Genomic DNA, 13,105 nt, shown 5'->3' with positions numbered 1-13,105 from the left:
GCTGCCAGCCTCTCCTCCTCCTCCTCCTCCTCCTCCCTCCCTCCTGCAACTCACTTCCGGCACTGCCGGCTCCAGCAGCAGAACAATCATCAAGAACCAAGGCCCTTTTCTCTCCGAATCATCGATTCTTTTCATTTCATCATCCCCGCAACATCATCCTGACATATCCCCATCCTGTCGGTCGTCTCGTCTCGTCTCGTCTCGGGCTCTGTCTGGGCCGTGCTCGCTCCCTCCTGCTCCACCGGCGACCGCTATCTTGTCCCGGCCCACTCGCTTGCCCAAGGCCGCTCGTCTCGCGGATTCCCCGGCTCGCGAGGAACTACATCCTGCCCTGGCCCCTCCATTGGGAGCGATCGTTTTGCGGGTGATATCAGAATTAGCATCCGTCAAATCCCCGACGACCCTGATCTCCGACATCCGGTGTGCGTGTGCGTGTGTGTGCGTGTGTCGTGTTCCGACCTCGCCTGACTAATGGTGCACTGCCCACGTCTCACTCATCATCCTTCGTCAGCTTTACCCCCCCCCCCCCCCCATCGGTCGCATTTCCGTGGGGGGCTAATTCCATTCAATGAGGCCATCTCTACGCTCATCTTTCCCTTCTTCTTCTTCTTCCTCTTCTTCGTTCGCCTCCCTCTTCCCTCCCGCGCTGGTCCTTCTGGCTGTCTTCTCGACTGTTGCTCGCGCCGTCACCCTCGCTGTCTCGCCCTCAAACAGCTCCCAGGATCTTACCTGGACCGATCGCGTGCGGTTTCGTCTCGAAAGCAGCCAACTGTCTCTGCCGGTCAGCGTCAGCCTTGCTCCATTGACTCCCCCGTTGGTCTATCTAAGTGAGAACCGACTCGCCGTATGTGATACTCTTTTTTCTCTGGTCGAATTCAAAAAAAAAAAAAATATCATTATTAAGAAATGGAACAAAGAAATAAAAAAAGACCAGTCTCGCTAATGTTGAATTCTTCTCAATACCCTAGTCGTTCAATGTCACCGGTCCACTGGTGGCTGTTGACTCGTCCAATTTACTCACCCTCGGAGATCAGGATATTGCCTTTGTGTCCTGTGACAGCTCGGCTTACCCTGGGAACCTGAACGCTAGCCAGACGCTGGTCGATGTGCTGACCGCGCAGAATCCCCCCGACGCCGTTCTCCTCTACAGTACCCAGTCTAGCCATTGCGACCTCACGACTGACAACAGCAACAACAACAACAACAACAACAACAACAACAACAGTACGGGCACAGCCTCGTATTCCAATATTCTGACGGTCTTGAATGCCACCCAGGCCCGCGAGATCTATACCCAATTATCCGCTGCGTCTGGGAACGTCTCGGCCCAAGTCGTTGCCAACATGTCGATGGTCACTCCCAGCTCGACCTCTCCGTCGGATAGCACGACCGGCACCCCAAATACTGGTGCGTCGTCGTTCACTAGCAGTCATGTGTCTCCCTCACCAACCACTGCAGTAGCTATGATCATCCTGTACAGTATTACGGGAATTATCACCGCCCTCTTCCTGGGCATCATCATCACCGGTGCCGTCCGCGCCCATCGCCACCCCGAACGCTACGGCCCCCGCAACGCCCTCGGCCGTCCACGGCAAAGTCGAGCCCGCGGCCTAGGTCGAGCCATGCTCGATGCCATCCCCATCGTGAAATTCGGCGATCCCAACGACGCCAACTCCGACGCCGTCAAGCGCGACGTCGAGATGTCCCTCTCCTCCGAAGATCAGGCAAGTTCGCATGTCGCAGAGGACCACCATCACCACACAGAGACTCAGGACTCAGAACAAACAGAAAGCCAACCGGAAGAACCGACGACGGCGCCGACCACAACCACTACCACTTCTGACATGCAGGATCATCATCAACAAGATAGTACCACTGAGAGACAGGCGGCTGGCACGCCCACTCCCGGATCCGACCACCCGGCGGAACTCGCCAACTTCTCCTGTCCGATCTGTACCGACGACTTCATCAAGGGGCAGGACTTGCGCGTGTTGCCCTGCAACCATCAGTTCCATCCGGATTGCATTGATCCATGGCTGATCAACGTGTCTGGCACATGTCCTTTATGGTAGGTTCCTTCTATAGAAGTGTATATGTATATGTGTTTATGTATGTGTGTATGCTGACCATCAGTCGCATCGACCTTAACCCCCCCAAACCAGATGGTGAGGCCGAGAACCACGAGGCCGAAGCCACTCCCGAGACCGCACACGCGGGATCAGCGTCGACCGCCCCCAACGCCAGCCAGACGCGCCAGCACCGCCGGTTCACGACCTACCTGCACGAGACGCTCAACGCGCGGCGCATGCGTGACGCCAGCGTCGAGGAACGGCTCGCTGCGCTGCGCAGTGTGCGGCAGGTGAGTCTGGCGAACGGCTCGGACGGTGCCGCGCAGCAGTCGCAGCAGCGCAATCGGTTGTCTTCTTTTAGGGATCGGTTCCGTCGGTCAACACTCTCCACTACCGCTACTTAGGTTACCGGAGAGTACCAGTAGTGCCCGGCTTATGAAAAGTGCACATTCCTTGGATATATGATATATGGTTCATGATTTTTTTTTATTTTTATTTTTTTTTTTTTTTGCATTCAGGCGTTTCATCCTTGTCAATAGATGTATATCAATATGCAGAGCATTCTAGGTTCTATACATACATCTATGTATACTTGTAATACCTGTATACTATGTAAACACCACCTTACACATCTGCCCCCTCGGTCTAGCAGAGATGATCTGGTCGTCCAGCTCCATATCCATCTGGTCTTCGTTTTCATTAATAGTGCTGAACCGCAGGTATACTTCTGCCAGCAGGATTTTCATTTCCATCGTCGCCAAACTAATTCGTTAGCTGATATTTTTATAGAATAGAGAGGGTTTAGGAGAAAGCTACTTCCGTCCTGTACATCCACGACTGCCCTGCCCGAAAGCAAAGAAGAGTCTATTCTGGTCGAGAGCGTCGCCTAGCCAGCGGTCCGGAGTGAAGCGGTCGCTTTCGGGAAACACATCTTGGTTGAGTCTATGCACGCTGTACGCCTGGCTGCTCACGATTGTGCCCGCGGGGATGGCGTAGCCGTCTATCACGACGTTGCTCTTACCTTTGCCTCCTGGTGCGTAACGGGGTAGAGACATGGGGATCGGGGGTGTCAGGCGGAGGGTCTCCTTGATCACGGCGTCAAGGTAGGGCAGGCGATCGAGGGAGCGAAGATCGCCGGCCTGGTCTGATCGGTAGTGTTCGCGTAACTCCTCCTTCAGCTTGGTTTGGACGTGCGAATGCTTCTCCTTGGAGAGCTGCCAGATGGCAAAGCAGAGGGCGTCGCCTGTTGTGTCGATCCCCGCGGCCATGTGGTCTTTGCATTCCGCGGCGGCCGGCATGCCCTCCATCGAGGAAAGGAGCCGGTCGATCAGCGAGTACGACTCGTGCTGCTGGGTTTTGCTACTTGCTTCCTGGTCGACTTTCTTCTTCATCGCTCCGATGACGTATTCGTTGGCTAGAGGGGCGTGTCGGGGCTGGCAGAAGGGGAGGTACGGGGCGATGCGTGGCAGGTAGTAGTGTAGTAGGTTTTCTTTAATTAGTCGACAATCCCCCAAGTTAGACTTATACCTTTTGGTAAATACTACTAACTCACTTTGCAAACTCTGGTGGTATGTCATTTCCGCCATGATCTCATAATTAGCCGGCAGGCATAGCGAGTCCAGCCCGTCGCCGAAGAGAAAATGCGTCACGCAGTCGAGAGCGTAGCAGTGTAGAAGAGCCTAACTCATCAGAGGATGCCGGAGAGATCAAGGAGAACGGCGTACGTAGATATCCACGCTTCCGACGCTGTTTGCGCATTTCGCTGTAAACGCCCTGGCGCGCTCTTGGATCCCTTCTAGCAACGGCTCGCGCATGACGTTGGTCATCGTGTATCGTTCGGCCAGAATCCGTTTTCGCCGGCGGTGCTAGCGAGTCAGCACTGAGTACGTAGTGTTTGATCTCTATCCGATTTATTCACCTCTTCTTTATTCAGTGTGGAAAACATCGTCCTGCAGTAATCAGCTTCCTGAATTCTCTTCACTCCTACTTGTTCACTTGTTCAAAAACCTACCGAATGCCAAACTGGCAAAACAGACTATAGTACTCCGTCTTGTCGTACCCGCTCCCCCCGGCAGCGTACACCTCCTTCACGGCCTCGAGGGAGGTAAACGAGGCCTCGTTGGGCGCCAGACGCACCGCAGGACCATACCAGCGATGCAGAGCGTGGATGTACTCGCGTCGCCGGCCGCGGAATTCGTGGTATTTCAGCGTGAGGCTGGTGAAGCGCGAGAGCCATGGGCCAGGCACGTGGGAGAGCGCACGTGAGCGGTAGTAGAGGTAGGCCAGAGAGGCAAGCAGAAGCAGAAGCATTTAGATATCGGCACTTGGTATTAGTTACTTGGGTAGTAGCAATTGAGAATGAATCTAATTTGAGCGTACGGAGTGAGTATTAATAGGTGATCCGTAGACTTTAGTTTATGTAGTATGGAGTTGATTAGTGACTATAGTTTACTAGATACAACGGCTAGTTTAGCGATATTCGCTGTCGAATAGAACATATTATTGGCTAGACTTAATCTCTTTGCTCGCTGCATTTTATCTCTTTGCACTAACCTTGAAGGGCAGGACGAGACGAACAGGGATTGAATCTTTGATTAGATAGTGTATCTGGAGTATTGAATAATATTTAGTGTATCAAATAGTATAACTAATGGCTATTATAGTACAATAGCTATGACAGATATGAGAGTATAGTAGTCTATATGTAGGAGTGAGTCGAGAATAGTGTACAGAGGAAAAGAAAAGAAATGAGAAAAAGAGAGACTATATGAATGGACTCGGGTTCCCTCTTGCCACGGCCATCCTCGCCGCGAAATAACAGGCACTCCCCGCCGCCAGCATCGCTCCTGTGAATATCTGCAGCCGATTGTAACCCCCCCCAGCAGCCGAGACGAGGGCGCCGCCGATGGGACTCCCCGTCAGCGCGGCGACGGAGGTAAATGCATACAACGTGCCTGACCGGGTTCCGATCTCGTTGAGCGAGTGGTGATTCGGATTTGGGTCGTGTTTCCTCTCGTACTCGCAAATCAGTGCGACCAGAGCCGGTGTGAGGGCCGTGTAGGTGCCAGATGTGAAGCCGAAGCAGGCGGCGAAGGCGATGGCGGTCGATACCGTGTGTGTGGGCAACCACAGGGCGAAAACGAGGATGGTCGTCGTGCAGGCTGCCACAAAGGAGATGTTGAAGGAGCCGAACCGGTCGGCAGCATACCCGGGGAGAATACGACCGAACAGACTAAACATTAGATAGAGCTCGCAGACGAGAAGAACAGCCTAGAAAAGGGTAGAGTATAGTACCTAGCAGCATTGTAGATGGAAACGATATAGCCTGCCCCAGACATGCCTACCGACTCGGCATAGGTCTGCATGAAGGTGATGGGAATGAACATGCCCATTGCGTAGAAGAACGAAGCCAGGACGGTGCAGAGAAAGACGGGCGAGGCCAGCGGGCGCACAAAGACCCAAATTCCCTGGTGTGCAGGCGGCTTGAGAGGCACAAACGACTTGACCGTCAGGTTCGTAATCACCAACAACCCCAGCAGCATGAATGCGCTGATCCGCATCGCCCACGGAAATCCCACCTTGGGGATCAACCGGTCAATCAGGATAGGCAGGATGACCCCCCCAAGGCTCGATCCGCTGGTCGTGACGCCCATGGCAAGCGCTCGGCGGCGCGGCGTGAACGCTCTTGCGACGCAGCCAAGGCACGGGTATAGTATCATACTGGCCCCGAGCATGCTGCAGATCCCCTGGGCAAGCAGGAACTGATAGTATTCCCTTGAGAGGGAGGTAAACATCAGGCCGCCGACCAGGAGAAGAGTGCCGGCTGCCAACAGCGGGCGAGGGCCAACCCGGTCGAACAGACGGCCAACGAAGGGTCCCTAAGAATGAATAATTAGCATAAATTTCTAACTGTATACAGTTACCTGTAGACAGTGTATAATTTAGACAGTGTATGACAATATACAGTACCGTAATGAAGATGATAAACATGGACACGGAAGGAATCCATGAGACGGTACTGGGCGACATTGAACTGAGCTGGTGCGCTTTGTAATAAGCCTGGAAGACACCGACGCCTGAAGAGTGAAGATGAAATATAAACATAAAATAGAAATAGAAATAGAAATGGAGATAAAAACGTACAATTTGTCCAGCCGAGAGTCACAAAGAGACCAAAGAAGGCTCCTGTAACCACCACCCATGATTTCGCAGTGTCCAGCTCAGTCTTCTCCATTCTGATCCTACTGAATTATCAATTGACAAGAATCTTCGATATTCGATATTCAGTCATTGTTGACTGCCTCTATAAGTACTGTCCAGTTAAGCATATCCTGGCCATAAAATATGACGCCCTCCGCGGAGGTCCTGTGAGTCACCAATAAAAAAAAAAAGTAATCGATCAGTTTCAGCTGGGCAAGACCAAGTAACATTTATATAATTATCTAATAGTTAATACCAAGTCTTTTTCTTCACCATATAACTAATCCCGTAGTCCGTAACTATTTCGTAGTAAACATAACTAGCCGAACCCGCGGAGGTCCGAAGTCCTCAACCACCACACAACAAAAGCAACCGTCCTCCTGCTGCAGAACCCATGAACTCCGAGAGACGCAGCCCCTGGCAGCAGCCGGCCTCGTGCGAGCTGTGCCGCCGCAAGAAGATCCGATGCGACAAGCGTCGCCCGTGTGCGAGCTGCACGACGCGAGAGGTCGAGTGTCGCTATGCCGACTCAGCTGCTGCTGCGGGGGGGAACGTCGTCGTGGGAGCTGCCGACCGCCACGCATCGCTGGAACAGACGGTGGGTGAGATGGATGTACGACTGAAGCGACTGGAGGCTCTGCTGCTTCGTGTCGACTCGTCGGGGGGGGATAACCCCGTCCCTCGCGGGGTTGGGCAGGATACGAGCTCGGCGATCTCGCAGACGTGCAACCGCCTCGAGACACTGGCGGCGTCGGCCGATATCATCCATCGCCCCGTGTTGGAGAGAGAGGGGAGTCGTCTGGCAGTACAGCTCCCTGCGCTGCCTGTCGCTCGCGTCTTGTTCGAACAGTACGTGCACACGGCCGATTGTCTGCACCGCGAGATTCACATCCCCTCCACCCGCGCCCTGATGGAGACCACATATACCGAGCTCATGGTAGGCAATCCCGTGCCCGACGAGACCCTGGCGTTTTTTCTCGCCATCTTTGCCTCGAGCGCGTTCTACAACCCAAACGAAGAAGATACCGGATACAGTAGTAGCAGTAGTACGAGTACGGCCGCCACGACCAGCACTACTTCTATTACTGTCCGGTGGAGAGAGGCGGCGATCGCCTACATAATAGGCCGGCAGGGCGTCGTCTCGCCATCCATGATCACCTTGCAGTGCCTCTCCATCCTGCTCTATCTGCTTTGGGATGCAGAAGGCCAGTCGGCGGAGTTTCATGCGCTTCGTGGTCTGGCGTACGCGCAGGCCATACAGCTGGGTATTCACAGAGACACACACAGCCCAAATCCTGTGGAAACGGAGCTCAGACGGCGTCTCTGGTGGCATCTAGCTTCGACGGACTGGTACCACCTTTCTTCTTCTTCTTTTTTTTTTGCCTTTTGTTAATTCATGATTCATGCAGGCTTATTGCAACGGTCCCCGGTTCATACGAAGGCGTCTACACCTTCCACCCGGGCCATTTCTCGGTTCCTTACCCTGTCAACCTGGACGATGGAGATATCGTGCCCGGTGCCCAAGGGAAAAGCGCCGACCAGCCGACAGAGATGTCGTACGTTCTTCATCGGATCCAATTTGCCGCTCTCTGCCGCGACGCCATGGACGCCCTGCGGCAGGTGGAGGAAGAACCCATGCGGTACGAGGTGACGCTCCGCATGAGCGGTCGGTTCCTAGCCTTCCTGGATGCTCTCCCTTGGTTCTTCCAGCCTGAGAGTACCGTCACCGAGGTCGAGATCCCCGGCCGGCCGTATCTGGCCCGTCAGCGATCCGCCCTCCTGTACGGTCTCTTCTCGCGGCTCGGCCGCTTACATCGCCCGTACGCCCTGCAAGCGTTCGAAAACCAAACATATGCTGCCTCGCGTACCATTGGAGTCCAGTGTGCAGAGCAGCTATTACAGATCCACGCCGCAACCAGAGATAGTACTCAGCAAGAACATCAACATCAACATCAACAACAACATCAACGACACCAACAGCAACTCTCCCATTCGCACAGTATGGACCAGCACTCCTTTAACGCGCTGCTTCTCCTATCAATGGAGGCCATCAAGACCCAGAGCCAGCCCCGCAAGCAAGAGCTAGTGCAGCTGTGTCGTGCTTTCCAGGTCCAATGCTCCTCGGCGTCGGGCAGTCTCATCCGCGCCCTCGACCAGTTAATAGAAATGCTGCTCCATGGGATCGGTCAGATGGGCGAGCTGTGGGAGCTTCCCTGGGATGATCTCGTCGATTGGAGTATCCTGCAATAAGTACTCAGCAACTTACCTTTAAGCTTTATTTTACGAATATGGAGTGGAACTCCAGTCTAAAGAGCGATTCTCGATGTGTACAGGTAAGTCTCGGAGCCAATTGCTTTGATTCTTTCTATTGACCTGCGTGATATGATGACTAGGATATATATTCCATCTGAGGAAACAAGTCATGTCATCTAAGCTTTCCACTAGGCAGAATATACCATGAGATAATTAGGTGACTGCTAGGTGCTTTGGAGAGGGTAGTTTATTAGTGAATGCGGATTGAAGGTATTTATAGATCTGCTAGTCTTACCCTGTAAAGCATCTCCTGACCCTTATCTCTCTTTTCTCCTTCCATTGTAACCCCCTACAATCTTGAAAAAAACTATGCTATGTGATAACCTTGAAATCACGACCTCACTACAGACAGCATTAATATATATGGTATGGCATATTGAAGGCCAAGGCGAGACAACGACTATCATGCCAGCTCTGTGGGTTCATCCAGAAAAATAACAATGACAACATACTTCTTTCGACGATATTTGACACCGCAGGTAGGCTCAGGTCGTTGATAAATTTATCCCTGCAGGGGTACCTCATTCGATGGATGAGCGATATTATCGGTGCGGAGAGTTCTAGTAATCTGTACTAGATCTTGCGTTTAGCCCTCAACAGGCGGTCGGTTGAATACCAACTTGCATGTGAAGGCAGCCTGTCACATACTCCGTAGTAGTAGATGGACCTGAAGATAATAATTAGCCTCTTCTTTTCACCCAAGGATATCCGCAATCAACCGAAACGGACCGAGAGTCGAATAATCGATCGGAGTATGTCCGCGGTAATGTATTCATCATACTAGTGAACTTGGGTACCTAGGTATGATCTGCATGGATCTGTATGTCTTATGGATTCCGTAAGTTTTCCAATGAGGATCTCAACGCTCAATGTCTGGAGGTAGCACCTGACTGAGGAAGTCATGTGAGAAGTCATGTGAAATGCTCTCTAATCTTCAGAGTTGCCCGAGCAGCTATTCACGGAGTTCATCAAAGGCTATCTTACGAGATAGATTGATTCTAATGAAAGGCGACGATGGATGGCTTCTTCGGAAGCTTTATACAGCCATCTGCTTTGATCCTACTGGTATGGGCGACTTGTGCAGCTCGTTTTGAAGATACTAACCATGACCTATTCCAAGACGAAGACAATGCCTTAGCCTTGCAGCCTCGCCTAGTCATCAAAGCCAGGCATCAAACTGCTCTTGAAACAGCCACCTATCGATGGCCCCCTCTTCAAACGGCGAAACCATTCCGAATGTATACTTGTTCGTTGGGAAGGAAAAGATAGATGAATTGCGAACTTGACTTGTTCGTCTTGTTCGTTTGTCCACGCTCCTCCTTCCCTCCGAGGTCCGTTTGAATGGCTATGAGGAGACTCCGACGGCGGCGATGACCAATCTCCCAGCAAGAAATCCAAGGTCGATGAAGGTTTGCCGGCGCTCAGTAGCTTCTCAGACCGCGTGTGGTGTTCTCGGTGCGTGAAGTCCCTGGCGAAGGATCTGGCTAAGGGGTGCACATCCAGTGATAGACTCTTCGGAGCATCACCAAGTGTCAACTATCCCAGGAAAACAATGCCCCTTGATCACATCTTGCAGCTTCCCCCACCCTCCCCTGCTTCGTGGCTTCTTCGAGGGCTTTGGTTACCCAGATCGCCGCCCTGCCCTCCATCGGCGATGGGGATGGGGCGGTGTGTCGGCCTCGAGGACTGACGTGACTCGTTGGGATGCCGAGCTCAAAAACCTGGAGAGCCACCTGCCTACCAGGTACCTTGGAATCTATCACATCTTACGCTGATCAGGAACCGTATTGGCTACCTCGGTTGAAAGTCGCCGTGATGCCCCGATACCCGAGAGATATTATTCTTTATCGGACACAGCTTCCACTTATAATCAAGAACAACACTGCTTCTTCCATGTCAACCAGGGAGAATTCTGTACCTGGTAAAATTCAAAATCAAGAATAAGTTCCACTATCGGTTAATAAATACTGACGAATGGTGCCAAGCTATTCGCCATTACTCATCGTGAGGGGATATTCTTCAATGAGGGGTCGAGTCTAGCCTATATTCCATTAGTTGGGATTCTCCAAAAGAAAAAAAAAAAACACGCCGTATCTATCGAGAATTCCAATATTCAAGAAGATAATTCATAAAGAAAAGAGCAACATTCCAGTCCGAGATAGCAACTAGTAGTAGATACCTCATTAATAATATATCTTACCCAAATACATGTGAGGACCTCGGCTACTCGTCCGGAATATTACCTCACACAATCCCTCTCTTACTCCATAGATACCCCGTATATCCCTCATCTCATCTCATCTCGTCTCGTCTCTGCAGTCGCCTGATCCTTCAACCATTCCCTCTCTTTTCTCCGGTGAAGCCCCCCTCGTCCTCCTCCTCAGCCCAGTTTTGTGCGTGGTGTGATTTGTGTGTGTCAGACTCAGTCATAAGATGTCCCCACCGCCTCCGCACGTTCCCCAAACGTTCTCCTCTGACTCTACGTCTTTATCTTCTTCTTCTCCCTCTTCTCTTCCTCCTTCTTCATCATCTTCGTCACCTCTCAATCGTCTCGAATCTATCAAGTCGCACATCATGGGCTCCCCGTCTCCTGCCGCGGTTTTCACCGCTGCCGCCATTGCTGCGGCCCCCGAGGATCCTCTCTTCGGGCTGATGGCCGCCTATCGCCAGGACCCCTCGCCAAACAAGATTGATCTGGGTATCGGCGCGTACAGAGATGATAATGCAAAGCCGTGGATTCTCCCGGTAGTCAAGAAGGTATCTTTTCTCTTCCCTTTTTTTTTTCTAATTCTGTTGGGGGGGGGGATATGAAATGAATATCTGCTTATCGTGTAGGCCGATACGGCCATTCACAACGACCCCGCCGTCAACCACGAATACCTCCCCATTGCCGGCCTGGGTGCGTACACCTCGGCTGCACAGAAGCTCGTTCTGGGCGCCGATAGCCCTGCCATCCGTGAGAAGCGCGTGTGCACTCTGCAGAGCATCTCCGGCACGGGAGCCGTCCACCTGGGCGGCCTCTTCCTCGCCAAGTTCCACCCGCAACGGCCCCAGCCCCAGATCTACCTGTCCAACCCGACATGGGCCAACCACCACCAAATCTTCTCGAATGTTGGCCTCAGCATTGCCCAATACCCTTACTTCTCGCCGCAGACCAAGGGTCTCGACCTCGACGGCATGTTGGCCGCGCTGCGTGCTGCTCCGCGGGGCTCCATCATCCTGCTGCACGCCTGCGCGCACAACCCCACGGGCGTCGATCCGACCCCGGAACAGTGGCAGCAGATCGCGGCCGTGATGCGTGAGCAGGGCCACTTCCCTTTCTTCGACACCGCATACCAGGGGTTCGCCTCGGGCGACCTCGCGCGCGACGCCTGGGCGATCCGCTACTTCGTCGAGCAAGGCTTTGAGCTGTGCATCGCCCAGTCCTTTGCCAAGAACCTCGGCCTGTACGGCGAACGTGCCGGCGCCTTCCACTTTGTCTCTGCCCCGGGTGCGGACGCCGTCGAGTCCTCCCAGCACGTCGCCAGCCAGCTGGCCATCCTGCAGCGCTCCGAGATCTCCAACCCGCCGGCGTACGGCGCCCGCATCGCCAGCCTCATCCTCAACGACTCCCAGCTCTTCGCCGAGTGGGAGGCCGACCTGCGCACCATGAGCGGGCGCATCCAGGAGATGCGCGCCGGGCTGCGTGCCAGGCTCGAGGAGCGCGGCACCCCGGGCGCCTGGAACCACATCACCGAGCAGATCGGCATGTTCAGCTTCACAGGGCTGACGGAGCCGCAGGTGAAAGTTCTCCGTGACCAGTGGCACATCTACATGGTACGTCTTTACTTTTTTTTTTCCTACTCACTTGCTGTTTTTTCTTTTTCTCCCCCACTAATCTACTGAATAGACGAAAAACGGGCGTATCTCGATGGCAGGCCTCAACACGCACAACCTCGACTATTTTGCCGAAGCGGTGGATAGTGTGGTGCGCGAGACTGCATAGAGGGAAACGGGTATATGAATCCAATAAATAGCGTTTGGGTAATAGTAGTTTAGGCTTACCACTTGTTATGTCTCTTACGGCTGTAGAGAGGTATTTGTAAGATAGACTAGTGAGAATAGAATTTTTCATTACATATGTAGCTATTATCTCATGTATACTTTTCTGTCCACCCAATTACGTCATGGTCCTTGTTGCATTCATACCAAGACTAGAACAATCAATTAGGTAGGTACTAAGTAACTCCTCCACCACAGAACAGATTGATTGCCTCGGCATGTAGTATTGACTGTTCCATTAGATTGATGTCATCTAGGGAGATGGTTGGTAGGTATCAATTACTAGATAACTTGTATACTTCCTTGATCAATTATAATCCTAAAGGAATGTTTTACAGATGACTAACTAGTTTATATAGTTAGTTCAGTACCTTAGTACCTGGTAGTGAGTCAGCCAGTCAATACGAGTCCTCCAGAGTCTATACTTCGTGTTCTGTACGGAGAGACACCGAGTGATCAACAGCGGGCACGTCTGCCCCAGA

At 52.7% G+C, this 13,105-nt stretch overlaps 5 protein-coding genes across 5 annotated transcripts; 3 read left to right on the top strand and 2 right to left on the bottom strand.

The window, feature by feature from the left end:
* Nucleotides 1–568: 568 nt before the first annotated feature.
* ASPZODRAFT_2129819 (hypothetical protein) lies at nt 569–2,872 on the top strand (the record flags this gene model as incomplete). The annotated part of the gene is made up of 3 exons (XM_022727838.1): nt 569–844; nt 969–2,068; nt 2,134–2,872. The coding sequence occupies 3 exons, from the start codon at nt 569–571 to the stop codon at nt 2,471–2,473; spliced, it is 1,716 nt and encodes a 571-aa protein (XP_022581105.1). The 3' UTR covers nt 2,474–2,872.
* Nucleotides 2,678–4,379, bottom strand: ASPZODRAFT_16346 (hypothetical protein; the record flags this gene model as incomplete). The annotated part of the gene is made up of 6 exons (XM_022726625.1): nt 2,678–2,831; nt 2,886–3,558; nt 3,622–3,748; nt 3,794–3,934; nt 3,988–4,018; nt 4,081–4,379. 6 exons carry the CDS (start codon nt 4,377–4,379, stop codon nt 2,678–2,680), a joined length of 1,425 nt encoding a protein of 474 aa, XP_022581104.1.
* A 297-nt stretch (nt 4,380–4,676) lies between these two features.
* ASPZODRAFT_96897 (hypothetical protein) lies at nt 4,677–6,428 on the bottom strand. The gene is made up of 4 exons (XM_022730541.1): nt 6,213–6,428; nt 6,039–6,145; nt 5,364–5,947; nt 4,677–5,301 (listed from the first exon to the last, which is right to left on the bottom strand). Exons 1-4 carry the CDS (start codon nt 6,301–6,303, stop codon nt 4,833–4,835), a joined length of 1,251 nt encoding a protein of 416 aa, XP_022581103.1. The 5' UTR covers nt 6,304–6,428; the 3' UTR covers nt 4,677–4,832.
* A 196-nt stretch (nt 6,429–6,624) lies between these two features.
* ASPZODRAFT_132665 (hypothetical protein) lies at nt 6,625–8,834 on the top strand. The gene is made up of 3 exons (XM_022723084.1): nt 6,625–7,619; nt 7,679–8,753; nt 8,818–8,834. Exons 1-2 carry the CDS (start codon nt 6,664–6,666, stop codon nt 8,517–8,519), a joined length of 1,797 nt encoding a protein of 598 aa, XP_022581102.1. The 5' UTR covers nt 6,625–6,663; the 3' UTR covers nt 8,520–8,753; nt 8,818–8,834.
* A 2,181-nt stretch (nt 8,835–11,015) lies between these two features.
* ASPZODRAFT_66640 (hypothetical protein) lies at nt 11,016–12,567 on the top strand (the record flags this gene model as incomplete). Its single annotated transcript, XM_022729390.1, has 3 exons — nt 11,016–11,339; nt 11,418–12,398; nt 12,472–12,567. The coding sequence occupies 3 exons, from the start codon at nt 11,016–11,018 to the stop codon at nt 12,565–12,567; spliced, it is 1,401 nt and encodes a 466-aa protein (XP_022581101.1).
* Nucleotides 12,568–13,105: the final 538 nt, after the last annotated feature.

Source organism: Penicilliopsis zonata (assembly GCF_001890105.1).
Source record: "Penicilliopsis zonata CBS 506.65 unplaced genomic scaffold ASPZOscaffold_7, whole genome shotgun sequence".
NCBI classification, from domain to species: Eukaryota; Fungi; Ascomycota; class Eurotiomycetes; order Eurotiales; family Aspergillaceae; genus Penicilliopsis; species Penicilliopsis zonata.
Note: the sequence above shows the minus strand (reverse complement) of the source record. Positions and strands in the feature narration are given on the sequence as shown.

What these genes read in the sequence shown, in the direction of transcription:
- ASPZODRAFT_96897 (XM_022730541.1), bottom strand. Translation starts at nt 6,303, where the DNA reads ATGGAGAAGACTGAGCTGGACACTGCGAAATCATGGGTGGTGGTTACA. An exon ending in GACTCTCGGCTGGACAAATT is followed by an intron (nt 6,146 to 6,212) that starts GTACGTTTTTAT and finishes TTCACTCTTCAG; the next exon opens with GCGTCGGTGTCTTCCAGGCT. An exon ending in TCCATCTACAATGCTGCTAG is followed by an intron (nt 5,302 to 5,363) that starts GTACTATACTCT and finishes TCTAATGTTTAG; the next exon opens with TCTGTTCGGTCGTATTCTCC.
- ASPZODRAFT_132665 (XM_022723084.1), top strand. Translation starts at nt 6,664, where the DNA reads ATGAACTCCGAGAGACGCAGCCCCTGGCAGCAGCCGGCCTCGTGCGAG. An exon ending in CATCTAGCTTCGACGGACTG is followed by an intron (nt 7,620 to 7,678) that starts GTACCACCTTTC and finishes TGATTCATGCAG; the next exon opens with GCTTATTGCAACGGTCCCCG.